Source organism: Astatotilapia calliptera, chromosome 3, assembly GCF_900246225.1.
Source record: "Astatotilapia calliptera chromosome 3, fAstCal1.2, whole genome shotgun sequence".
NCBI classification, from domain to species: Eukaryota; Metazoa; Chordata; class Actinopteri; order Cichliformes; family Cichlidae; genus Astatotilapia; species Astatotilapia calliptera.
In genome coordinates this window covers 44894083-44921830 of record NC_039304.1, presented here as the reverse complement: position 1 = coordinate 44921830, position 27748 = coordinate 44894083, and the positions used below count along the sequence as shown (strand labels likewise).

Sequence of the window (27748 nt, the reverse complement as noted above, 5' to 3'; positions counted from 1 at the left end):
AGATATCTTCAGCGTCCTCGATCGACAGTCCCGCCAGGCACAAGATCCTCCAGGTCTGCCACCCATCCATCGTGTATTCGACAGGGAAAGTCCCTCCAGGGCACTCGGGCTCTCCCGAGCCAAGACTTCTCGTTGAGAAAAGGGTGTCAATAGCATTCAGAGACCAGTTGATCAAATCCATAATTCTCTTTTAGGTTTTAGAGAACGACAGTGAGAGACTGTTCGAGGGAAAAGTAATGCACACGAGACAAGACAAGGACACAAGAGGCTAAGCAGGGAAGATAAGGGGAAGGAGGAGAGGAGAAAAAGTGCGACCGCCTTCACCAAGAGCCAAGAGAAGTTGTTATATTCACTTATATGTGTGAATTCGCAGCTGGAATAGGGGTTAAAGGTATCATCAGACTTGGGAAGTTGCTGCTTTCTACAAACAGGAAGTGAAATAGCACAACCAACAACTGTAATACTTGTATTAACAACAATAATAACAAAACAAACTACTACGACAATCAGTCAGACATATCCCTCCAACAGATCCATCCATTTGGTTCCTCCTGGCTGACCTGAAGGTAAGAAACATATGTAGGGTGTCAGCTGTCAACTAGGTGATGAGTGAAGTAAATAAGTAACTAAAACTTATTAATATAGCACTTTTTTTAGACAAGAATCTATTACAAAGTGCTTAACTTATTATTAAAAATACAGCACATAGAAACAACATAATACACAAGAACATCATCAAAAATATTTTTATAGTTGATCAGAAATTTACTGTAACTGTTTTGTCTGGGAGTGTTATCTGCTGAAACTGAATTGTAACTGAATCTTGGCTCCATCCAAACATCTCCAATGCCTAGGTGGAGTTACCAAGCTGGACATTACACCATCAAGATCACACCAAATACTCCTGTAAGGAAAGGTGCGACCAGAGCAGAAAGCAACCAGGGTGTCCATATCATTGTTGGGGACTTTAATCAGGCATGTGTGAAAATTGTACTCCCCAAATTCCACCAATATGTTGCATGTCCTACCAGAGGGGTAAGGACACTGAATCATGTGAAGATATCAAGCAGGCCTACAGACTGACACCCCTCCATGACCTAGGACAATCTGACAGAATCTCTCTGCTCCTCATCCCTGCCTACATCCCCTCAGGAAAAAAAAGCCCCTCCAAGCACCCTGGTCATGGCTACAGACCTATAGCCGTCACAGGAAAAGATACGTGAGGATGGTCTTCGTGGACTACATCTCAGCGTTCAACACCATAATCCCAGACATTTTTACCACCAAACTGGACCACCTTAAACCTGATCCTGATTTAAATATTTCCTCATCAACTGGCCCCAAACAGTCCACGAGTCCAGCAGCCACATCTCTGTCAATCTCACCTGGGCTCACAACACCAACATGTTGGTAAAGAAGGCCCAGGAGCAACTGCATTTCCTCCTTGTCCTGAGAAAGAATAACCCAGACCGGAAGCTGCTGCGAGTCTTTTACTGTGCTTCAGTGGAGAGCGTACTCTCCTACTGCCTGGCTATTAGGTACGCAGCGGCCACAACTGAGAACAGAAAGGCTGCACAGAGGGTAATTAACCCCACAAAAGAAAAACATTGGCTGCCCTCTGCCACCCATGGAGGCCATTGCCATGTCCTCCATTCTCAGGAAAACCACTGTCATCATGGGTGACCCCTTGCACCCCACCCACCACCCGTGTGACCCGTGCCCTCTGGTCGGTACCTAAGGTCAGTCACTTTCCACACCTCCAGAGTCCGAAACATCTTCTTCGGATTCGGACTCTCAACAAGTACTGTCCCTGAGGTGACTTCTTGTGACAATTGGATAAACCTAGAATCTCAGCTCACAATGACTTTATGTCATATTCTGTAGGCCTTCATTTTAATGTAGCTAATCACATGCAAAGATAGGGTCTAGGACTATGATCACAACATTGTGTGAAAGAAAGACGGAGGGCGGAAACTGTGAAGACAGCGACTGTGGTGGTACAGGCCAGGTACACGGAGCGACACAGAGACAAGGATCTGGAATTAATTGCAGGTACATTGGGAAAAGTGATAGAAAAGATCAAAAATGGATCAGGAAATTGAATGTTAATTTTTTTTTTTTTATGGTAAATGGCCAGCATTTGTATAGCGCTTTTCTAGTCCATAGGACCCCAAAGCGCTTTACACTACATTCAGTCATCCACCCATTCACACACACATTCACACACTGGCGATAGCAAGCTACATATTTGTCAGAGCAAAATCAAAAAATTCATCTAAGTGCTGCTCATATCTACCTGTAGCTGGAGGAGAGGTGACATTCACTGGCCCTGAAAGAGTGTCCTGTTTTGAGTCAGGTATCTCTGCTGCACCATCCACTGTGTTAAATAAACTATGGCCTGCTGCAAATCATATCAAAAGAACAACAATTATTACAAAACAAATGTCCCCTGACAAACAAAAAAGTGTTGATGAGGAGGATTTTTTTTGTCTAGGCCTTAAACCACATGTCTGTTCTTCTGAGCACTAATATACACACAAGAAATAGGCTTTTATGAAAACACTAAATCAAACACTGCTAACAGTGGGAATAAAGGAAATATTTTACTGCATTAAAAAAAATCAATATCATGGTCCACACTGAGATTTCTCAGTCCATCCGACTTAAATACTCTATACGTGGACTTAACTGAACTCACTGCTCTCAACTATTAATTTAAATTTGTAATCTGACGAGACACAGTCTGTGAACATGGATTCAAAAATTCATGTTAAACTATATTTTGTCAAATTTGTCAAAATTTTAAAGTAATTTCACATTCAAATACATCATCTCCAACAAAATGTCGACTGTGACAGACAATCAGAAAAATCAGAATATCAGACAGCTATACCCTCAGCATCCACACAGTCAGACCATGAAACCTATAAATCGTGTCTTTAGCTCATTAATCCACTATGTCCAGTGACTGCCATCTTTGTCCTTTTCCCGACTGATTAGAAATCATGGGACTCGTAAAAATGACCAATAGTACGTATTACACGAAAAGCAAGCTAACAGCTAACTGAATTCAGTTTTGGTACAAACGTATGTTTGGTATCTACTGTGATAATAAAAAAGTCAAATAGTGTCATTTAGCTGGTTCAGGTATGAAGCCTGGAGTTTGTCTCATCCCCAAATCATTAAATATGGTAAATGGACCACTTTAATAGCTTTTCTACTCGAGCATAAAGCGCTGATATTACACAGATATTTATTCAAGGCTGCATAGAAAGACTTTTATTAACATCAGGTGTAGCCTCTGCACAAGGTTGGAGCCTAATTACTGCCTTTAACTCTGATAAAACCAAATCTGATGTTCCAACAGTGTTCAGGCCGAGAATTATTACCTGCAATGCTCCAGTTTGACCTCATGGTGGCAGTGCTGTCTCACTGTTATAATGGCTACACTCAGACTACAGGAGATAACAAGAGGGCTCTACTACTGATGTTTCATGATGTCTTTATGGCATCATGCTGACGTCAGCCTGATGACATCATCAGGTTTTATAGATCATGTGCTGATGTCAGCAGTGTTAATATGTAAATCTAGTGCAGTATATTCATCTTTATGTCAATGTGAAGTCACATAATGTTGCATTGAAAAAATAATATTTTAAAAAGCTCAAACAAAGAGTGTTCATGTCCTCCAATGACTAATATATTGTTTTAATGTTTGGAGATGGAAACTAAAGCTTTGTCCTCACGTGACCCTGACCTTTGACCTTTGTATTTATTATATTTACCCACATGATTGGAGCAGAACTGGAAATCTTTGGCTTTTATAACCTGTAAAATTTCAGATTTTAAGATGTTTTCATGCAGTGTGTGATTTTGTGACTCTTTATGGCATCATTGTGACATCGTATTGAAAAAATAAACTGTGTTGTTCCGCTCTCTTCATGTCCTTTAAATCAGACAACATGACAGTGGTTGTGTGTTTGTTGTCACGGCAGCAGCAGCCATCTGTGACACCAGCACACAAAAGCAACACAACAGCAGGTTCAAACACTCAAAGAGCTGCGTTACAGTTAAATGTGTGACTGGTTGCTGAGCTGTTTGATTTTATGTGTCAGAGTTCAACTTCACATGTTTGAAATAATAACACAATTCTGGGAGCAATAATGACAGAATAAGGAAACAGGACAGACGATGACGACCTTCTTCTGTTGGACATGTGCACATCAGTTATACAGTGGGGCAAAAAAGTATTTAGTCAGCCACCGATTGTGCAAGTTCCCCCACTTAAAATGATGACAGAGGTCAGTAATTTGCACCAGAGGTACACTTCAACTGTGAGAGACAGAATGTGAAAAAAAATCCATGAATTCACATGGTAGGATTTGTAAAGAATTTATTCGTAAATCAGGGTGGAAAATAAGTATTTGGTCACCTCAAACAAGGAAAATCTCTGGCTCTCACAGACCTGTAACGTCTTCTGTAAGAAGCTTTTCTGTCCCCCACTCGTTACCTGTATGAATGGCACCTGTTTGAACTCATCATCTGTATAAAAGACACCTGTCCACAGCTTCAAACAGTCAGACTCCAAACTCCGCCATGGCCAAGACCAAAGAGCTTTCGAAGGACACCAGGAAAAGTATTGTAGACCTGCACCAGACTGGGAAGAGTGAATCTACAATAGGCAAGCAGCTTGGTGTGAAAAAATCAACTGTGGGAGCAATCATCAGAAAATGGAAGACATACAAGACCACTGATAATCTCCCTCGATCTGGGGCTCCACGCAAGATCTCATCCCGTGGGGTCAAAATGATCATGAGAACGGTGAGCAAAGATCCCAGAACCACACGGGGGTCCTGGTGAATGACCTTCAGAGAGCTGGGACCAAAGTAACAAAGGTCACCATCAGTAACACACTACAACGGCAGGGAATCAAATCCTGCAGTGCCAGATGTGTTCCGCTGCTGAAGCCAGTGCATGTCCAGGCCCGTCTGAAGTTTGCCAGAGAGCACATGGATGATACAGCAGAGGATTGGGAGAATGTCATGTGGTCAGATGAAACCAAAGTAGAACTTTTTGGTATAAACTCAACTCGTCGTGTTTGGAGGAAGAAGAATACTGAGTTGCATCCCAAGAACACCATACCTACTGTGAAGCATGGGGGTGGAAACATCATGCTATGGGGCTGTTTTTCTGCCAAGGGGACAGGACGACTGATCCGTGTTAAGGACAGAATGAATGGGGCCATGTATCGTGAGATTTTGAGCCAAAACCTCCTTCCATCAGTGAGAACTTTGAAGATGAAACGAGGCTGGGTCTTCCAACATGACAATGATCCAAAACACACCGCCCGGGCAACAAAGGAGTGGCTCCGTAAGAAGCATTTGAAAGTCCTGGAGTGGCCTAGCCAGTCTCCAGACCTCAACCCCATAGAAAATCTGTGGCGGGAGTTGAAAGTCCGTGTTGCTCGGCGACATCCCCTAAACATCACTGCTCTCGAGAAGATCTGCATGGAGGAATGGGCCAAAATACCAGCTACTGTGTGTGCAAACCTGGTAAAGACCTATAGTAAACGTTTGACCTCTGTTATTGCCAACAAAGGTTATGTTACAAAGTATTGAGTTGTATTTTTGTTATTGACCAAATACTTATTTTCCACCCTGATTTACGAATAAATTCTTTACAAATCCTACCATGTGGATTCATGGATTTTTTTTTTTTCACATTCTGTCTCTCACAGTTGAAGTGTACCTCTGGTGCAAATTACTGACCTCTGTCATCATTTTAAGTGGGGGAACTTGCACAATCGGTGGCTGACTAAATACTTTTTTGCCCCACTGTATGCATTGATCCAGTGCTGCTTCACAAGTACACACACACAACAACCAGTGCAAGAGCACAACTACATGAACTAGTTATGATCTATGTAGAAAAGTATAAAGCAGATAAAGTACATGATATATGACACAGTGATGCTATCAAACAACAACACACAAACAACAACACAAAGAGTCCAGATGAGCAAACAGTCGCTGCTCAGTGTGACCAGGACAGTCTGAGCTCCGTCCTAAACCTGAACAGCTGTTCACCAGAATCCTGCTGATTGCTGCTCAAAGCTGCTTTCAGAGAAAGTGGAGCTGTGATCAGTGTCAGTGTGTTACTTTATTACAAAACACTAAAATGTTACTTTGTGTCTCTGAGGGTTTCTGTCACATGTGAGTGTGTTCTCACAGCAGATCATTGAGTCGGCCTCAGATCTTCTTGAATCTGTAAAAACTGGAATCACAGAGCAGCTGACTGGTGTCCTCTAAATGTTTCACCTACAGCATTCAGTTAAAGAGGAAAAACTCTGATCTGTGCTGACATCACTTCCTGGTTCAGACTGAAGGAGAGGATGAGGAGTTCACTCTAACACTTAAACACTGCGATGGTGTCACATGTTCGTATGGTGCACACAGCAGTGGGACAGCACTTTGTAACATGTGATGTGCAGTGGGGTGGCCTGACCCCCCAACCAGAGTGGCCACTAAAACAATAAAATTTAATGAAATATGAAATGTACGATTATGGTTTCACAGTGAAGCTCAGATATCCGAGGGTAAGTGAATGCAGCACCGGCTTCTGCACTATGCACATCATGTTAGCAAAGGTAGGAGAGCCAAGCACGAAAGACGGCACCGCAGAAAACATTTTTTCGGCGAAAGATTAACAAGTTAACATAGCTGGACTAGCCATCGGACGTTTGCATGGTGGGCTGATGACTTATTTATTTATTTATTTTTGTAACGGCATGAACAATGGGAGGTGGTGGATTGGCCAGATCTTGGCCGATGTGTAAAAATAACTCAGTTGTTTGGTGGTGGCTATGGCGGAGCTTCCACAGAGGCAACAGGTGGATGAGGGAAGGTGAGGCAGGAGGAGAGACCCGAGGTGGCCGCTGGTCCAAGTGTCAGGTGAACTGAACTTCAAGTAAGAAGTTATGACCTGCAGTCTATCTGGGTCAGATATAAACCAAGTTTAGGTGGAGTTCATTTTTGTTGTGCTGACTTTTTACAGTCAGTTACAATACCTCATACTGCGTGAGCTAGCATGACGAGTTTATACAGCTGTTCGGTTGCTATGATGTTACTGATAGTGAACTTTATTTTATTCATAAGGTTATTTAGTAGAGTTGCCAACGGCTCCTTAAAAAAATGGAATGGTCCCTCAATCAGAGAAAATATTACGCATTTCGTATTGAGCTGAGAAGAGACGCAGTTTGTCCCGGACTTTAGCTAGAATGGAAAAAGACACAAAGCTGGAGTTATTCTGTATTTACAGCTACCTCTTCTCTTATCTCCCCCCCGCTCTTCTATTGCTACTTCAATCATGAAACTGATCAATGATCAGCTTTTCTCTCTCATTTATTTATCGCCCACTTTGCACCAGAAACAGGAAACCAGCAGATGTCGCGCTAAACAAAAGCAGCACGTTTAAGCTTGATCAGCTGTTGTTAGAATTTATTTAATATTAATTTCTAGTATCAGCTGATGTTTGCTGGAGCCACAGCTGTAAACCTGCTGGTCATGATGTCGGTTTGGATATGTGATGAGAGGGAAACATGAAGATGAAACCAGGAGATGTCCTTACTGAACCATCAGAGCTGAACAGGTGATGGAGAAACAGGTTTACCTTTTAGGTGACATGAATGAGTTGAAGGGAAGTTATGAACTGTTTCTGAGAGATAAATAACACCAGGATCCTTTTTTTATGTAGCTGACAGCTGGTAACTGTGCAGGTGCGGGTCTAGCAGTGTGTTGCCAGGGGGCCAAGTAGGGCATTAATAGGGAGAGGGGGGCACAAAGAAATACTTTTCTTTTTTATTCTCAGTTAAAATATCTAGCTTTTATTAAATAATTATCTGAATCTTGTGAACAAAGTTTTTATCTGACGTAAAATGTATAGAAATCATACATATACCAACAAGACTGTACATCACTGTCACAACAGCATTTGTTTTCATTCAAAGGCTTTATGGCTTTAATACCTGGTGGGCCGGTCTGTAGTCGAAATGCCCGATTTTCTGTCCCAGTCCAGCCCTGCAGGTTAATACTGGCAGTGTCACCAGGCCAGCTGACTGTATTTCATCATCAGACAGTGTTGTTCTTTATACATCAATATTACCAAAGTTTACCATAAGGCAGCATAGAAAGTATTTACTTGCTCTCAGGTTTTATTCAAATGTTAGTCTTTTCAGTTGTTTCCCCACTTTTTTCCTGTTTCAAAATCAAACACCAGTTTGTGAGAAGATTATCTTTTTTTTTTAACAGGCATTGGCTAATTTGCCAATTGTATGTTAAAAATGTTCGTATTTTAATATTCAAAAATGTTTTTGCCCAAAACATGTGTGCTCTACATGTGTTACGGCTGTGGCCATAAGAACACTGTGTGGGCTGTTTGTTCTGTGTCTCTTTACTGTGCTTAAGACTCTCTACAGGTACCTCCCCTAATGAAGAGTAGTGAGCAGCTGATTGGACCATGGAACAGGTGACCACATTCAAAAAGCCGCTCTGACTGCTCCAGAGAGAGAGAGAGAGAGAGTGTGGAACGAGCGAGTAGCCTGACAGCCGTCGCAGTCCTGACCCTGGTTTTCCCAGCCTGTGTTTATCTTGTGTATTTGTGGGAGTGTGAATTGTAAAAGCCGCTCCTAGTGCTTTAGCTGAGAGCTTAGGCACTCGTGGGCTGAAGCGGAAGGGGTGAGCTGCCTTTTCTTTTGGAATTGTTTTCTCCTGTTTTCTTGGTCAGGGAGCGAGGGATAGCTCTGTCATTTGTTTGTTCTTTTTCCTTCTTAGGGTTTAGTTAGTCTTTTCTGGTGGGACTTAGTTGGTTTTGTTTATTATTTTGGCCTGGGCTCACCCTGGAGCTATGCTTCTTGTCCTTAAATAAAATCACTTTTTTTACTCACAACTGGTTTGGATGTTTGGCTTGGGAACCAGGGCGGGGATTTGTCTCTCTCTCCTCCAACCTTATGTGCGTCCCTACCCGCCTAGACTAGGGGCGTAACAACATGTCAGTAAAAATACTATGCAAATATTGATGTCTTTGACTGCTGAATAAACACTGACTGATTGTATCTCTTGTACTTTATCAATGCAGTATCTAAAAACTTTGCACCGTAGTGGTTAAAATCTCATTCTAATAAGAGTTAAAAGTGCATTCGGTTATTAGGTTTATAGGGTTATTGAATTATGGTTAACGGTTGGTAGAATTGTTTTTAACATTATCTGCCAATTACATCTGCCACCCTTCTCCAAATCTGTGCCCCTACCTGGCCCCCCCAACAAAATTTTCTAGACACGCCACTGGTGATGTGACTTTGATAAAGATGAAAACTTATTATTATTATTGTGACTTTGAGACATTGATGTCACATGTTTTACTCTCTCCACACTCAAAGACCTTCAGAGTTTCTGATTTAAACATCCTCAGGCTCTGACCTCAGAGGAGGGACCAGAAGGAAACTGTCAGATCATCAGTGTGATCATTATTGTCTAAACTTCATTAAGCAAACCTGAACAAACATGAAAACATGCTCTGCTTTCCTCTGACCTTTTACTTTGTGTGGTCCTCTCATCTTTGATTGTTTAATTTGTTCCACACAAACCGCATAGACATCTGTCAACAATCCTCAAAGTCTGTGACCTGATCAAGCACACGTTACATAACAGCTGATTTCAAACACGAACACAGTACAGAGCTGGAGCAAAGATGGAATTCACAAGACGTCACCTTTAGATCTAATTTCTGTTCAAGAAACTTTGACATGAATGAGGATGTTAGAATAGAACATACAATTTTGTCACTGAGCAGTGATAAAATTGTATGTCACTGTTCACCATGCGAACAGAATTCACATAGTGATATTTATTAAATCACCAACTGACCAAAACAGCTCAGCCTCTCTAACGTCTCTCAAACATTCACTTTTATCCTCACATCATCAGCTCTGCTTCACCTTCTTGTTAAATGTTCTTCATGGTGTTCATGTTGTTCTCTGCATGGATCCTTTACACTTCTCCCTAAAGCATCTGTGTTCTCCACACTTCAGTTAGCAGACATGAGCTCCTCTCATCTTTGGATGTTCACAGCTTTTTTTTTTTTTCAAATCACCACCTTCACCATGTTTGAATTCACAGAACTGACTTGAAGCAAAACCTTCAATAACGGCTGAAAATGTGACACACAGACCTCATAGACATAGACTGCAAACAATCCTCAAGGTCACACATGTGTCCACTTTACCATCGGTGAGTTTCAGGTTTGGTATTTGCATGACTTCACAGTGCTTTCAGCCACATTTACCAAAACTCTGCTCCTGTTCTGACTGTCCTGATAATAATCTGAGAGAAAGAGCTGAACTCCTCCTCTGAGCTGTTACAGGAACAGATGTTGGCAGATGTGTCAGTGACAGAGTTACAGTTAGAGAGGTCAGTGAGCAGGATTTCTATCAGGATTCGTGTCAGAGTTATTATAATGATGTCTGTTGGTTCACACTCACGGCTGCTTTGGACTGATTCCAGCTCAAAGAGCATCAACATGTTTTCATGTTTCCATCATGATGAGGAGCAGAAACTCTGAGGATTCTCCTGAACTGACTACAGTAAGTCATCCACAGCTTCTGCTTTATATTCCACATATTATTCAGTAAATTATAGATAATTACTGATAACCAGACACTTTGAGAGGAAGAAAAAGTAAAAAAGGAGGTACAGCATGGAATAATAAAATAAGTCAGAATGATTTGTTATGTGAGCTCCAGCTGCTTCCAGGCTGTGATCAGCTGATCTACAAGCAGACGTTACACGAGCCATCAGGGCTGATTTCAAACCCACACACGGTACAGAGCTGTCAGAATGAATGACTTTAGTTCACTCTTTATCCAGGTTGTCTGCAATGATTATTTAATCCAACAGATGGTGTACTTCAGTGTCACTCCAACACAGTGTTGACAGAGTAAAGTGAATGTGCCACACACTCCATGAGGCGTCATCTTCTCATCACCATCTTAAATTGTAACCTTCATGGGACACAGCTGTGAGAGAGAACAACAAAGAGCAAGAAAGACTGAGACAACATGTGGGAGCACAGCTGAGCCAATCACAGAGACAGAGGAAGTAGAACTAGACATGAGATACAAGGAAGAACAGACCAAAATAAAACAACAGGAAACAAAAAATCCTCAATATCACAAAAGAACAAATAATCAGATCAACAACTGAAGAGTATGAAGTCATGTGATTTCCGGGAAGTGCTGCAGCAGCGGCATGCTCTCTCCCTGCAGAGTATTTGCTGCTGCTCGTCTTTTCCATGTTTTCTGCTGCTTCTTTGTCCCTCACTGTAAACAGATGTACTGAGAGACTCCTGCACTGATGTTTCATAGAAAAGTCCAAACAGCTTCACTACTTCTCCATAAAGAACAGAGATTTGCTCTCTGTGGCTCCAACACAACTTAAAGACAATCAAAGGTGGACAAAGTTCTCCAGAACAGCCACACAGGAGGTCATGACTTTTGACTTTTTATTCATTAGGACAAGTTCATTTCAATTCACTGACAGACAGAGTTGACGGTTGTCTCTAAACATCTACATGTTCAGTTCCTTGTACTTAAACACGACTGTCATGTTAGACAATGTGAATGTCAGAAGATGTATCTGTAAAAATGGGATGTAAAAGGGAAATATTAGCACGTTTGTTCAGTTTTTGTCGTACAGAGTGGAGTTTACACACAGATTAACTTGTTACATTTTGTCTTTTATCTTTGAATTGTTTACTGTAAAAAATGCTTTTGTTGAATAAACCTTAAGTAGTTTCTTTTGACCTACAGAGAAAGCAGATGGATTATACCAGCCTCACACTTTTTTTTTTTTTATCTTTATATGGATTTTTCTTCCATCCTGATGATCAGAAGACAGTTTGAGGGTTTCAGATCCTTCAGAACAACAGTAAGTGTTTAAAATGACGTCTTTCAGTCTTTTAGGTAATCTGACAGGTTGACTGAAGTCTGTGAGATTGAGTAGATTAAAAGATTGTTAATGTTAATGTTCTGGATTAACAGATGGCCTTTAGTCATAGTACCTGATGATAGATGATGTGGAGATCATTTAACAACTGAACCTGTTAAACTCTCAGACCTGCTTTAGATTTTATATATTTTATATTTTGTGAACTCTTTTTTAACAATGGACTTTATGATCTGCATACGGTCCAACGTAACACATCACAAAGTAACACGTCACAACGTAACACGTCACAACATAACACGTCACAACGTTACGTGGCTTAACTTCCTTAAGTTCACAGTCAGACATTTTGAGATCGATCGAACGGCCATAAGGCAAATTTTGATCTTTAGTTAAACCTTAAATTTAAACTAGTATTCAGGTTTAGACTCAGGTTCAGTTGTTCAGTGAAAATACCAACAGACTCAGAACAAACTAAGAGTCAGATCAGCAGAAACAGAGAACACGGACATGTCTGCTGTAACTGCGTCGCTCTGCTCCACGCTGATGTTTGTCCTGTTCGTCTCTGCAGGTGAGATTTAACTGTTAGAAACTAAACTGAGTTTGACTCTGTTTAACTTAATATTAAAGAATAATTTTCAAATTGATTCAGTTTGTTGGCCGGTGTGATAATGCTAATCAGTTAGCAGCACTGCTTTAAGGTGAAATCCTTTATATGGAATCAGATTCCTGTCAGACAAGATAAAACATAATCTTGACATGTAAGAAAGTACATACTGTATACTTATTATACATTAAATGGTAAATGGCCTGTATTTTGTATAGCGCTTTACTAGTCCCTATGGGCCCCAAAGTGCTTTACACCAGCGGTCCCCAACCCCCGGGCCTCAGTACCGGTCCGTGAGTCGTTTCGTACTGGGCGCGAGAGTTGAGGCTCGGGTTTGAAATGTATGGTTTTCAGGGTTTTTATTGGTTTTCAGCGTTATTTTGTTATTGTTTTTATCGTTAACTTGGTTTTCCTGGGTCTTTTCATGTGTGTTATGAATAAATCTTCTTTTTTTCCGTACCGGTACTAGTTTTATTTTGTTGTATTTATCCGCGACACCTTAAAGGGCAGTCCGTGAAAATATTGTCGGGCATAAACCGGTCCATGGCACACAAAAGGTTGGGGACGCTGGTTTACACTACATTCAATCATTCACACAGACATTCACACACTGGTGACGGCAAGCTACATTGTAGCCACAGCTGCCCTGGGGCGCACTGACATAGGCGAGGCTGGCGCCACAGGGTGCTCTGACCACCACCAGTAGGCAATGGGTGAAGTGTCTTGCCCAAAGAAACAACGACCGAGTATACATTAGTATTTAAGTACATGTTTATGTACATGTACTATTTCTCTCGTGTCATTTTCTGATTGTACTAATTGTAATTATATATATTTTTTATGCAAATATTATTTGTACTCCATATCATTTAACTAAAATCGTCATGGTATACACATGATTGAATCACTGGTCTAGTAATGTAACGTAAGACTCAAAATGACTAGGGCGATCACGGCCCAGAGTTGGCAGTTGGTCTTGTAATTGGAAGGTTGCCGGTTCGAGCCCTGGCTCGGACAGTCTCGGTCGTTTTGTCCCCAGAGGAGCCGATGGCGTGATATGGCAGCCTCGCTTCTATCAGTCTGCCCCTCGCAGCTGTGGCTACAACTGTAGCTTGCCTCCATCAGTGAGTGAATGTGAGAGTGAATGAATGGTGGAATTGTAAAGCACTTGAGGGTCCTAAAAGTGCTATATAAATGCAATCCATTATTATTAAAAATGCAATTCTATACAACAAGCTAGTTACCTTTAGCTATCAATATATTTATCCATACTCTATCAGGGTTGTGCAGGCTGGAGCCTATCCCAGCTGTCATAGGGCGAGAGGCAGGGTACGCCCTGGACCAGCCACCAGTCTATCTCAGGGCTAACACAGACAGACACCATATGGACAATTTAGAATCTTCAGTTAACCGAACCCCACTGAGTGCATGTCTTTGGACTGTAGGAGGAAGCCGGACCTTTTTCCTCCCATGATGCAACAGTGTGCAACCACTGTGCTGCCCATCAAACAGTATATTTTATTTTATTTTATTTAAAACGCATCAAATTAAACTGGACTGTCTGTCCAATCTGTTTGCAGCTTTAAGTGAACTCAGTGAACCATAACCTGCTGTCACTGGTCACACTGATCAAATATTACTGTCAGTGTGTCTAGAGCTGAAGACATAAATACTTAAAGAAGGGGGTGGCTGTACCTCAGGTGATAGAGCGGGTCACCTACTTGTTGTTGGTTTAATCCCTGTTTTCTTCAGTCTGCGTGGCAAAATTTTCTTGAGCAAAATACTAACGTCAAGTTGCTCTCTGGTGCATCCATGAGGGTGTGAATGTGTGTTAGATAGAAATGACTGACATAGAAAAAAGTGCATGGGTGAATGAAGCAAATGACTGAGTAGATGATTCGGAACCATGATAACAGGGTTCTTGCTGATCGAAGCTGGCTTGGCCCTGACTTATCGGAGAAATAAGAGAGCGAAACCAGCTGGTCAAACCCCCCCAAGGCTGACCGCTGGAACTGAAGTGATGGGACGAGGCGCGACCTCTCACACCGAACGCAGCATGGTTAACACCTTGGAGACGCTTACAGCTGCCGTGAAGACTCAAACTAACACCATTGAGCATATGGTGGGATACATCAGAGAGGGGCCTGCTCACAATGACACCTGTCATGGTCCTGGGTCGTGTGACCCAGTGTGTTATGTTTAGCCTATTTTGATGTTTATTGTTTGTTTAGGTTCTCTAAGGTAGTCCAGCCATTTGTATATATTACCCTTGCATTAAGTCAAAGTCAAAGTCAAAGTCAACTTTATTTGTCGATTCTGCCACATGTACAGGACATACAGAGAATAGAAATTGCGTTACTCTCAATCCCTAGATAAATAGCAAATGAACATTTAAATATATTTAAATATAAAAGTGATTAAAAATGCAAGTAAAATAATTAAAAAGTAAAAATTTAAATAAATACAATTTTACATATAACAAGAAAGCTATACAATATACAATATAATGGGTAAGTGACATTGAGTGTAAACCAGGCAGAGTAGTGCAAATAGGCAAATAGTGCAAATGGAGATTTAGTAATGTACGGTAAGAGAAAGTGTAATAACAAAGTCTTATGAGGTAATGGCAGTCCAATGCTCCACAAAGTGACTGGTAACTGGTGCAGGCCAGTGAGTGAGTCAGTGTGTGTGTTTGTGTGTGTGTGACAGAGTTCAGTGAGACCGTGGAGGAGAGAGGGGAGAGGGGGCAGAATCGGGAGGGAGTTAAGCTTCCTGACAGCCTGATGGATGAAGCTGTCCTTCAGTCTGCTGGTCCTGGCCTGGAGACTCCGCAGTCTCCTCCCCGACGGCAGCAGCTTGAAGAAGCTTTGCATTGGGTGCGTGGGATCAGCCGCTATGCAAAGGGCTTTTTTAGTGAGACGGGTGCTGTAAATGTCCTGGAGGGAGGGGAGAGAGACACCAATGATCCTCTCTGCAGCTCTCACTATGCGTTGGAGGGTTCTATGGCAGGACGCATTGCAGGCTCCAAACCACACAGTGATGCAGCTCGACAGGATGCTCTCGATGGTGCCTCTGTAGAAAGTGTACATGATGGGGGCTGGTGCTCCTGCTCTTCTTAGTTTGCGGAGAAAGAAGAGACGCTGCTGTGATTTCTTGGCCAGTGCTGTGGTGTTGTACGTCCAGGAGAGATCCTCTGTGATGTGCACACCCAAGAACTTGGTGCTGCTCACTCTCTCCACAGACGCTCCGTCAATGGTCAGAGGAGCATGTTGGGTGTGCATTCTCCTGAAGTCCACAACAATCTCCTTCGTCTTCTCCACATTCAGAGAGAGATTGTTGTCAGCACACCACGTGGCCAGGCGTCTCACCTCACTTCTGTAGTCGGTCTCATCCCTGTTGCTAATGAGACCCACCACCGTTGTGTCGTCCGCAATGTCTCCCTTGCCCTTCGTGTGTTTATGTCTGTGTGTCTTGTACTGTCAAGTTCATGCTGTCAGTTATGTCATCTCCCCTGTACTAAGTTTCCCTGGGTCATGAGTCCTGTATGCGTGGTTATGTTAAGTTCTTGTCATGTCTAATTTCCATGTTTCCTGTTTTACTTTGTAAGTCTGTATTCATTGTCAGTGTATTCAGTTGCACCCTCCTGTCCTGTCGTTAGGTTCATGTGTGTCAGCTGTGATCCCATGTGTGGCCACTTCCCCTGATCATCCCTCATGTGTATTTAGTCTCTGTGTTTCATGTAGTCTGCGTCGCGTCGTCTGTGTTATCTCCCCTACCCCTTGTCATAGTTTCCCAGCCTTAACTAGTCCTAGTTTGTACTTTGTTTAGCCATAGTTTTCCCAGTCTATGTTCAGGTTTTCCCTCAGTTGCTTTGCTGCCTTGTTCCTTAAGTTTTCGGCCCTAAATAAAGGCTCGCCTTCTGTTAAGTCCGGTTTTGTGTCCTCACCTCTGTTTGCTCTTGGGTCCTCCACTCACTACACACGGTCTTCCCCGGCGGTCCGTGCAGACACCCTTGAGCGAAAGTTGGATCACATTGCAGAACGGCTCACTGCAGTTGTGGGGTCTCAGAATCAAAAGAATGACAACACCACGGAACAGAAGTTTGATACCATCATGGGGAGGCTCGCGGCTCTCCAACGGGAGATCGAGAGACCAGTGTCGGAGTGTTAAAGAACAGCTTTGAAATTCTCCTGAGCTGCTCGCATAAAAGAACACGGGAACACGAGGGAACACGAGGCGGGTCTGGGCCCGCGCTGGAGAGTCGGCACAGTGGCAGGATGGCTGCTGTGTTGCCTGGGATTACGCCTTATCCCCTACCCAACCCTGTTGCTGGTCACGTGCTCTATAATGTTGTGCTGTGGACATTTATGTGCTTTTCTGTGCAGAGGAGGTTTTTTTTGGTTTCCTGTTCTCATGCTGTCCTCCTGTAGCCCAGCATGAGTAGAGGTCTCTTTTTTTCTTCTTGTACTTTCCCCATTGTAGTGTACATTTCAGTGGTTTTCTGTAATGCAACCGTTCTCTGACTTGTATCCCCATGTGATGTCTGTGTTGTGTGTGTAAGGTCGGGGGGCGGGTTCATTCCACTGCAGGGCAACCTGTCACTGCATGTGGCGAATAAAAAATTTGAACTAGTTACATAATAAATAAATGTAGTTTAGTCTCTCCTATGTAATGTTTACTTTTCTCCAGCTCAGTGCTCTCTGATTGGCTGCTGTAGAAATGAACAGTTGTACTTTGACCTTTAACCTCTCTGCTCTGTGTTGTTTCCTCTTTCAGCCCAGAAAAACATCACAGCTGCATCTGGACAGGACGTCACTCTGACATGTCAAGCTCCAAACAACAACATAATTGTAAAGTGGAGCAGAGCTGACCTGGGAGCTGAATATGTGCTTTTGTACCGGGATGATTACTTTGTTCCAGAAAACCAGCATCCATCTTTTAAGAACCGGGTGGATCTTCTGGACAGAGAAATGAAGGATGGAGACGTGTCTTTGATTCTGAAGAATGTGACGATTAATGACACTGGAACATACGAGTGTCGTGTTGTCCAGATAGGAACAAAGTATTTGAAGCGCATCAGCATCATCCACCTTCATGTTGTTCCTCCTGGTGAGTGAGTAGAGTTGAGTGTGTGTGTGATCAGAGGTGAAGCTGCTTCCTGGTTGTTGATGTTTGTTTCTAAAGATGTTGTTGATGAGACTTTGTAGAAAGCAGCTGGTCTGAGTGATGTGATCAGAGTGCAGTAGATAATGTCTGACAGCAGTTTGAAGAGGAAATGGATTCTGTTCTGTTCTTCACTCATTACCTACCTGACAGCTGACACCTCACACCTGTTTCTCACCTGCAGGTCAGACAGGAGGACAAGAGAAGGATGGAGACAACAAATATGGAGGGAAGAAGCAAGATGGGGTCAGCAGAGGGAGGCATGGACTAATAGCAAGTCTCTCAGTTTTTGTGCTTCTTGTTGGTTTTTGTATCTACAGATGTAGACAACAGCAGCAGAGTGAGGAAACAAACCAGCCTCCTGTTGACCTGCAGAAGGTTTAAATGTCTCAGAGGTTTTTTCCAGCTTTGAGTCTGTTGCTGCTGTTCAGAGTCCTGGGTGTTGTCAGTGTTTAAAATCCTGCAGAAACAGAAGAACTGAGCACAGACAGCAGGCCCACAGCACTGTATGTTTATTTCAGTTTTATCTTTAATGGCTGCTTAAGCAGAATCCACACAGTGATATTTATTAAATTACAAAATGACCAAAACTGTAAGTGAAATGTTTCCGTGTGTCTCTGTAATCACACAATCAAATGTGTTTGCAAAGACATATTGTAGTGTGTGTGCTCAGCCTCTCTATTGTCTCTCTCAGACATTCACTTTTATCCTCAGATCATCAGCTTTGCTTCACCTTCTTGTTCACAGCCAGTTAAATGTTTATCATGGTGTTCATGTTGTTCTCTGCATGCAGTGGCGGTCCTAGCCTGTTTGGCGTCCTGGGCGCGCCCCCCCCACCGATCCGATCAGCTGTTTGTAACACTTCCTACGTCCATCAGTGCAAACTACCGCATGTCCGCCATGACCTGCCCAAAACAGGAAGTGATGTCATTTTCGCGGAAATGTAGTTTTTTACCATCAGGGCCTCATGAGCCTATACTGGTCTTTTTAAAAGTTATGATGTTTGACTTTATGACTTTCTGTGTCGTTTCTGGGATGCTTAGGACTCATATTGCACTGCTGGAAATAGTTTATTTTGATGCATATGCTGTTTCTTTTGCAAATTTGCATTATAATATTTATTTTCGTTTTTCCTGCAGTGTATAAAAATTGGTGTATCTCAAATAAAACTATGAAGACACTTAAAATAAATTTCCTGTGGTGGGAAACTATTTTGTGCAACTTTTTTGTATTTACAGTTTTGAGGGATAAGCCTCTTAAATTTCTCTAACTAGAAATATATGTTAAAAAAACAAAAACGATGTTCAATTTTTTTGTAGTTTATTGCACTTTTTTGCAATTTATGTAATTACTGTACACTTAATGCATACATATTATTAAAATTAAGGCTGTAATGGTTGTATTGATGTATAGCAACTTGAAATGCTCCCAAAAATGGCTCCACAGCATGTAAAAATATAATATAAGCTCTGGTGGACTTGGTTCTATGGTAGGTCTTAAAGGGTTAATAAAGAAAAAGGTTAAAGGTTTGAGTTACCAATGGTAATTTTATTGTGTACATTTTCTAGCTTTTACGGATCACATTCAAGGCTGTTCAATAAAAGGATTGTGAACCATCAGTTTGGAGACCATCTTTTCAGCCTGGGATGCTGTGCTCGTTTCTTCACTTTAAATTATTCCTTTTTTAATTTGTGTCATTGGCAGAGAAGATAAATCATGTGAAGTTTATCATGTCACATGTCACCACAGATTTAAATGTAGATTTGATGTCTCTGTGTGTTTGTTAATAACACTGTGGATTTTTCTCATATACTGAGGTGTTACATCCTGTGAGGCTGTGGCAGTGTGTGGGCGTGGTGTTGTCCTCTTCCTCTCCTCCTCCTTCTTTCTTGTCCCTCCCCTTGTCTCTCTCTGCCCCTGCCTTCTCCTTTAGGACACACCTGCTGCTCATCTGCCCTCATTTACCACCAATTACCCTCCAGAGGTAATATAAGCTGCAGGAGCACAGTGCAAGTGGGAGAGGCTTCTGGTGGGTTTCCTTGCGGGATACATGCTAGTAGTGATGGCCAAATGAAGCTTTCTGAAGCACTGAAGCTTGTATTGAAAAACGGTTCATTACTCGAAGCTTTTCAACACAGTCCTCTCTGGTGACATCTGGTGGCCAAAAATATGAAGAGCAGCTTGAATCCACAAAATAAAACCAACCGCTTCATTATGATTGCCCACTCTACAGAGTGGAATCCTGTCTGATATTGGGCCGCTGTTGTGTTGCTTTGAACGTGTATTTTTTTGGTGGTTAAGAAAATGTGTTTTATTTGTTCAATAAATAGTTTTGACCAGTAAACTCTCCTTGTTTAAATATGCACCATGGTGTGGTCTTTCTTTGCTTGTGACTTCTTGATGTTGGTAAATACAATAATTGAAAAATACCACGTTACATATAATAATGTACAACACATTATGCAGTATGCTTCTGCTGTGAGGTCAGGAAAGCGATTCCGCTCCCTGAAGACCAACACAGAGAGACTGAGGAGGAGCTTCTTCCCGCAGGCGATACGGTCTCTCAATCACACCACCACACAGTACTGACCCACACATACAGTTCTTACACACACACTGGACATTCTGGACTTTGTTTTCACTTCATCACTTAAATCACTTTAAGCATATTTGCACTGCACAAGACATAATGTGGACTGCACAACACTGGTCACTATATTCTTCATTTCCAGTTAATACTTGTGCAGCTGCTGTTATTGTGTATTTATTTATTTATATTTCTTCATACATTCTTATATAGTTCTATATTGTGTATTTTGTTGTACAGTTATTTTATTTTCAACTTTAATTTATATATTTTATCTTATTCTTTCCCAGTTAAATTTACCGTTCATTCTAATTTGTGTTGTACAGCTATTTCATTTTTAACCTTAATTTATATTTTATTCCTTCCTAGTTAAATTTACCCTTTTTAATTTTTCATATTTATTTCCTATCTTATTCATAGCCTTTTCTGTTTTTTCTTTAGGTCACGAGCAGTTGTCTAAGCATTTCACTGCATATCGTACTGTGTGTGACTGTACGTGACAAATAAAATTTGAATTTGAATTTGAATTTGAGGTCTTGCCTCCATGCACGTATGCATTTAATCGCTAGACGGGTGTATTTATAAATAATATTATATTAGACATATTTTTACCTGGGGGTAGAATTGATTGAGAAATGGAAAAGCAAAATGCTTATGAACTTGCAAATTAAAAACATGATGCATTTAAAGTAACCCTTTTCCATTTTTATTTAAAAAGAGAATTTGTTCTAATGTGCGATGGCCGAACCTGTTCCTTTTCGTGGAGATAATTTCTCCTCCCTTCACATGGCCCAGAGGAGGCTGGAGTGTAGAGAATCTGGTAGAGATGCAGTTATACAGTCTACCTGGGCCCCACAAACTATCAGCTAAAGAGAATAAATAAATGAAATTGCTGCACATTTGGCAGACTAACATTTTCAGATTAATTGAACAATAAAAAATATATTTTTACAACATTACATGTAAAGAATCAAGTGGAAGTTTTTCTAAAGTTATTTAATGATATTTATATTATGGAAGCAGATGTTTGACATTTTACCTTTTTCCCGTTTTCAGATATAATAAACACGCACAAAACAAAAGTAAACGGCCAGAACACAAAGCTGTAAAACCCACCCGATTGACAAAAATCAACTCAAAATTCTCCCACACAACAGAACCTCCTCTATCCCTCGCTGGCTCCAAATCTCTCAGTAGAATGATCAGTGGTTCGCTGTCACCATCAAAACACTCCACGAATGATTCGCTTCCTTATAAACCATTGAATCAGATACCGAAGCAGTTAGGTTCTAAATGAAGCTTCGGACGTCACTGATCACGTGACTCTGGCCAAACGAATCAAGCTTCAACACAGTGCTTCTGAAGCAGTGTGTTGATTTTTTTGACACACGCACCGGAGCGTCAGCTTCAAGCGGACCATCACTACATGCTAATCAGTAACATCTAGATACAGTCAAGAGTCTCACTGAAACTGGAGCTCAGACTTCCTGGCAGAAGGAGAGAGGAGGCTGCAGGAAGAGCTGGAATCATGCAAAGGTGGATCCTTTAGGTGTCTTTTTACCTTCAGGTAGAAAGGGCGTGGCCACAGCTGGAATATACAGACCATGGAGGGAGGACTCCTGTGAGTGAGCTCTGACATCTGTCACACTGATTTATGCTGTGAAATGATTTAAAAATGTCTCTAAATATGAAACACGTCATTATCTCTGTTACACCTGACATCATAAGATGCTCCTGTATGTGGACTTTAACAAAACTGTTCATGATGGAGTTTTGTCAACTTTAAAAGAAGGTTTAAAATATGAGGATGTCAAGATGTTGTATCTATTTTAAATGAAAGGCAATCAGGTCAAAGGCAGGAAACAGAGGAGACAAGGGGACTGTGGTAGGGGTTAGTTGGTCTCTGGCTCCACTGCCATGGAGGAGGTGGTGCAGTGGGCTCAAGTGCCAGGGTGGCTGGCGGGGCAATTGCTGCCACTCAGTAATCAGACTGTCCCTATTTCAATGACACAGGGGCTCGAGAGAGCAGCTGAGTTAGGAGTGGAGAAGCAGCTGAAAAGCTGACCTCCCAACATAAAAAAAGGATGTATTGTCCTAATAAAACAACAAAACTGCCACCTCCTTCTCTTTCTCTCTCTGTTCCCTCTGCTCGTCTGATCACAATGGGAGGGAGGGCCTTTAGCTGCTCTGCCCCTCGACTTTGGAATTCCCTACCCCCGGACCTCAGAAATATTAGTTCATTCTCTCTTTTTAAGTCCACCCTCAAAACTCATCTGTTTAAAATTGCCTATTCTTAAATTTCTGTCTGTTTTAACTTTTATCTTCTATTTTTATCATTGTGTATATTTCCAGTTTTTATCTGTTGTACAGTGTCCTTGGGTGCCTTGAAAGGCGCTATTTAAATAAAATGTATTATTATTATTATTATTATTATTATTACCTGAGGCTGAGTGGGGTCCATTCATTTCACAGAGACAAATTGGAGAAACAAGAAAATCCTGAAAAACACGAAGAGAAGAATCAAGGATGCAAGATGGGAAATGAGAAAGAGGAAAGGAAGAAACAAGCAGAGTGGGAGGAGTCATCAGCTGATGATCTGCTTGTATCCATGTTAGTGTTTAAAGTCCAACATCTCCCTCTAGTGGCCATATGTAAACCATGTGTGAGGATGGTGTTAATGTAAAATGTGAATCATAGTGTTCCAGTCAGTCATCAGTGTGTCTCTGCACAGCTGTAATTAAAATGTGTTCAGAGGGCCTCAGTGTCTGAATGGTTCCAGTTCAGCTCCATAACAGCAGCGTCACTGGTTTGATTCCTGTGTTTCAGCTCATATCTGCCTCTCTCACTGAGGGGGACGTACACACACACACACACACACACACACACACACACACACACACACACACACACACACTAACCACTAACTCTATTTGAACCAATAGAAAGCTGGTGCTCAGAGGAAGAGGGCGGGCTTTACTTGGTGTCAGTGACAGAAATGAAAAGAAGCTCAAATGAGTGAGAAGGACGATGAAGGAAACATCTGTGCTGTGTCTGCTCTGTAAGTAGAATCTCTGTGTTTGTTTGAATTCTTGTACTTTGACTGTCTGCTCTCCTGATAACTGATGATGGAGGAGAAGACATGAAAAACAAATCAGGCTGAATTCAAGTTCAAAACACCACGAGGACCAACTGCAGGTCTGAACTGACTCTTTATCTTTGCTCAGGAGTCGAGGAAACACAGCAGGCAGTGAAAAGATCAAATCATTCACTCATATCAACACAGCTGCACAGTGTGACAGTAATACTTATAATTAGTGCACATTTTTCTCTATATCTCCACAGTGCAGTCAGTGCACCTATAGTAGCAATACTGATGGTTTAAAGAACTCTTTAAATCTTTAAATAAGAAGCAGAGACTGTTTAAAATCTGTTTCTTGCCACAGAAAACTTGCAGTTGATCAGTAACATGTCACATGTCAAACACTGACAGCTGGACTCCATATTTTCCTCAAAAACAGATGAAAAATGAATGAATATGGATGAATGATGCTCTTTCTTCTTCTTTTTTCAATCGTTAATACTTTTTTTTTTTTAAAGGCAGCACGGTAGCACGGTGGTTAGCACTGTTGCCGCACAGCAATAAGGTTCTTAGTTCAATTCCACAATCAGGCCGGGGTCTTTCTGTGTGGAGTTTGTGTTCTCTCAGGCTTCCTCCCACCGACCAAAAACATGCAGCTTGTGGGGATAGGTTAATTAATCCGATTGATCAATTCATAGGTTGATGGTTGTCTGTCTCTGTGTTAGACGTGCAACCTATCCAGGGTGTACCCTGCCTCTTGCCCTATGACAGCTGGGATAGGCTCCAGCGCCCCCCGTGACCCTGAAAAGGACGAATGGATGGATAGAGTTTTTTTTTTTTTTTTTACTTTTTTGTCAAACTTTACTGAAATTTTTTTCTGGAATCAAATAGAAAACGAGCAGATATATCAGAGAGAGATGAGTTTGTGTGTTTGTCAGCTGTTTGTGTGGAGTTGTTCTTTATGTTCACCTCAAACCAACCTGAGTGTCATTTCTCTTTAGTTCTGATCTCACTGCTGAGCTGCACAACAAACCAAGGTCAGTAACCTTCTTCTGTCACAGTTTAAACCTGATAAGTGCTCACTGATATGACCTGATTGGGTTCATGTTTCACTATGTAAAGTCTAACAAATAATCAATCTTTATTTTAACCCTCACAGCTCGTCTGACTGTGAGTCCCAGCAGCTCTCAGTTCTTCAAAGGAGACTTTGTGTCTCTGAGCTGTGAGGAGGACGACAGCTCTGCTGGATGGACTCTGAGGAGGAACACAAGCAAACCAAACATCACTCAGTGTGGAGATGGGTGGGGAAGATTAAATGGTTCTTCCTGTGACATCGGTTACATGTACCCACTGGACAGTGGAGTTTACTGGTGTGAGTCCAGAGAGGGTCCCATCAGTAACATGGTTAACCTGACAGTCACTGGTAAGCTGAGTGTGTGGAGTTAGTGTTGATGAAGCTGTGTGTAAATGGATGAAATGCTGTAGTTTGTCTCTGTGTTGAGGTGGATCAGTGATCCTGCAGAGTCCTGTCCTCCCTGTGATGGAGGGAGATGACGTCACTCTGCTCTGTAAAACAAAGACCCCTCCCTCCAACCTCCCAGCTGCTTTCTATAAAGATGGCTCCCTCATCAGGAAGCAGCCTACAGGTCACATGACCATCCAGCATGTTTCCAGGTCTGATGAAGGCCTCTACAAGTGTGACATCAGCGGTCATGGAGAGTCTCCATCCAGCTGGATCACTGTCACAGGTGACACACTCACCTGTCTGTGTTTCTGCAGCTTTCAACATTCACAATGTGACGACAACTTAATGACTGTGTTTGCTTTATTTTAGACAAACACACCACCACACCTCCACCTACATCCACACCTCCACCTGGTTCCCCTCTCATACCTATGTTGTCATCTGTTGGATCAGTCTGTGTTGTGGTTCTACTGGTGTTACTGGTTCTGCTGGTGGGACGATGTGTTCACAGGAAACCTGAAGGTGAGACACAGACTTCTGTGGTTAACTGAAGCTAACAGCTCTGCAGTCGTCCAGCATCCTGTTTCTGAACAAACAGTAAACTCTGCACACAGACCACAACTCTAAAGATAAAACTAATACTTTTTTTAAAATTCCACTTCTTAAACATTATCATTTTCTTTATGATCAGCTGTTATTCCTGCTCTGATGTCCTCTGTGTGTGTTTGCTGTGCAGACAGTGATCCAGCTACAGTCCACTCAGCAGCGAGAACTGAAGACATCACTTGTGGAAAAATCATCATCAAAGACAAGAAAAAGAAATCAAATCTGAGAGGTGAAGCTGCTCTTCTTCTGTCTCTGCCATGGTTCACTCAGGCTTTGCTTTAAGCTACATGCTAATAATAACATGCTAAGTTATTAGCATTCTCCTTCAATCTTATGAACACATTTGCCTTCAACATACAATTACTGACCAAGTGTTTGCGTCAAGCACTTTGTTGATTTATTGAACACATAAGTAGCTCCTAGCTAATGAAACTCAAGCACCACCATCAAGACAAACTTTTAATTTAGAATAAATGTATCTTTAAAAGTTCGCATTTAAGTCTTTTCAAAATTACTGTCAACATTAATGACCACAAGTGGATGAACCCTATTGGGTTTTGGTGATGACATGACCTTTTTTCCAGCACTGCCATTAGGTCAAATCTTTTATCCATGTTTTTTTTATTTTATGTGTCCATCCATGTCCTTTAGAATGAATCCTGTTTTCTTGTGACCCAGGACCCTTTGTTGTATCACCACGACATCACTTTCACTCACCCCTCCTCTTTTCTTATCCAGGCTTGAGATCGGCAATGGCAGAGCTCTTCTGTTTGTTTGTTTTTTTATGTGTGTTTTTGTGGTGAAATTCAACCGTTTGTGAAACAGAAAATTGTGAAAACATCAGTAAAATAGTCAGAATATGTAACAGTTCTTGTCCAACAATTAAGTTTTTTTTTGTACACACCCTCTGTTGTGCAGAAAGTGTGTGAATGCTCCTTGCAGGCGTATTTCTTCCATTGTGCTAGTCTTAGAATCATTTCTTTTGGGACAAACCTGCACCTTCCATATTTCCTGCCCATGGTTTTTAGCATTGGAGAAGTTGGGCTGTTTGTATTTGTCTGTTCGTCCCTCAGAATAGCTGCAACAGTGGTTGATGCTCTCAGATGGCGCCCCTTTTCTCTCAATATGAGGTTTCACCAGAGTATTACCAAGCTGCTCCAGGAAAATCGTCCTCGACTCTGTTTGTGCATCGTGCTGAACAGCAGGACATTTTTCCTTTTCTTGAGCCAATAGGAGACTAGAGTTGCTTTTTCAGTGAAGGCAAACGCTGAAGATGTTACCTTCCTGCTCTTGACAGCAAGAAGTTCAGAAGGAAGCTCAGGCTTGTTCTTTCTCACTATCCCTAACATGGTAAACTTCCTTTTGAGCAATTCCTCATCCAAGGCATGATACAAAAAAAAAAATTGCATGTGAAATTATGCACACGCAGTCCTTCAGCCAAATCAACCATCACTCTTTTGGCCAGGTCTTTCCAACTGTCCCCATATACACACCTCCCCTCTAAATTTGTCATCCGAAGGACAGTATTTTTAATCGATGGTGTCATAAAGATCTCAAATGATGACTTGAGGTCCTCAACATGGCTGACTGCATACCTGGTGGGGACTGGAACCATTTTGATAATATTAGAAGCACTAAGTCTCCACTGTTGTTTAAAGTTGGGAAAGGGACCATATTATCTTTCCATTTTTGGAAGGCATTGTGTATGCTGATGATTGAGAGACAACAGGAGGGCCAACACTCTCATTCTCATTAGATTAGAATTCACAATCCTCCGTCTCTGACACATTCTCGTCTATGTGACTTTCACCGTCAAAGAGTTGTGCCAAAACCTGATTGACAGTGAAGCTTTTCCCAGATGACACTTTTTGAGACAGCACACATATTACAGAGTACACAATACACCAAGAGTAGTAATTTAGATAGAGGGATGTCATGGAAGCTTTTATAAGTTTGCTACTCCCTAATTTTGTACGAGCTGTCAACGTCCTTGCAGGAAATTCCCTCCCACCACATGTGAAATATCAGTTCTAATTCAGCAGGGTCAAAATGACCCTGAGCATGATAGGAGGGTTTCTCACTATGATTTGTCCAATTTATTTTATATTGATTAGGGTAGACCACGGTGGGTTGTCACATTGCTACAGATAAACTAGAGGGCACTTGAATCAGTTTCTCACTAGCAAGCTAAAGACATAGAGCTAGATTAAGTAGCAGCTCTTATGTAGCTACATTATAATATTTA

The 27748-nt window shown here is 41.7% G+C and overlaps 2 protein-coding genes and 1 long non-coding RNA gene across 3 annotated transcripts in view; all 3 read left to right on the top strand.

Annotated features, from left to right (window-relative positions):
- Positions 1–18606, top strand: part of LOC113015028 (neural cell adhesion molecule 2-like) — a 339210-nt gene extending 320604 nt beyond the window's left edge. Inside the window, exons 10-11 of the mRNA XM_026156929.1 lie at positions 17380–17712; positions 17951–18606. Of these exons, the coding sequence (XP_026012714.1) occupies positions 17380–17712; positions 17951–18150 (533 nt within the window). The 3' untranslated portion in view covers positions 18151–18606. The remainder of the gene's footprint in view (positions 1–17379; positions 17713–17950) is intronic.
- Positions 18607–24350: 5744 nt separating this feature from the next.
- On the top strand, positions 24351–25173 carry LOC113010818 (Fc receptor-like B; the record flags this gene model as incomplete). Its single annotated transcript, XM_026150044.1, has 3 exons — positions 24351–24469; positions 24592–24855; positions 24935–25173. Coding segments are annotated over exons 1-3 (579 nt in total), but the record flags the coding sequence as incomplete, so codon positions are not given.
- A 98-nt stretch (positions 25174–25271) lies between these two features.
- Positions 25272–26368, top strand: LOC113011294 (uncharacterized). The gene is made up of 3 exons (XR_003270510.1): positions 25272–25419; positions 25634–25732; positions 26242–26368. It is a non-coding gene; the product is annotated as an uncharacterized LOC113011294 (long non-coding RNA).
- The last annotated feature ends 1380 nt before the right edge of the window (positions 26369–27748 follow it).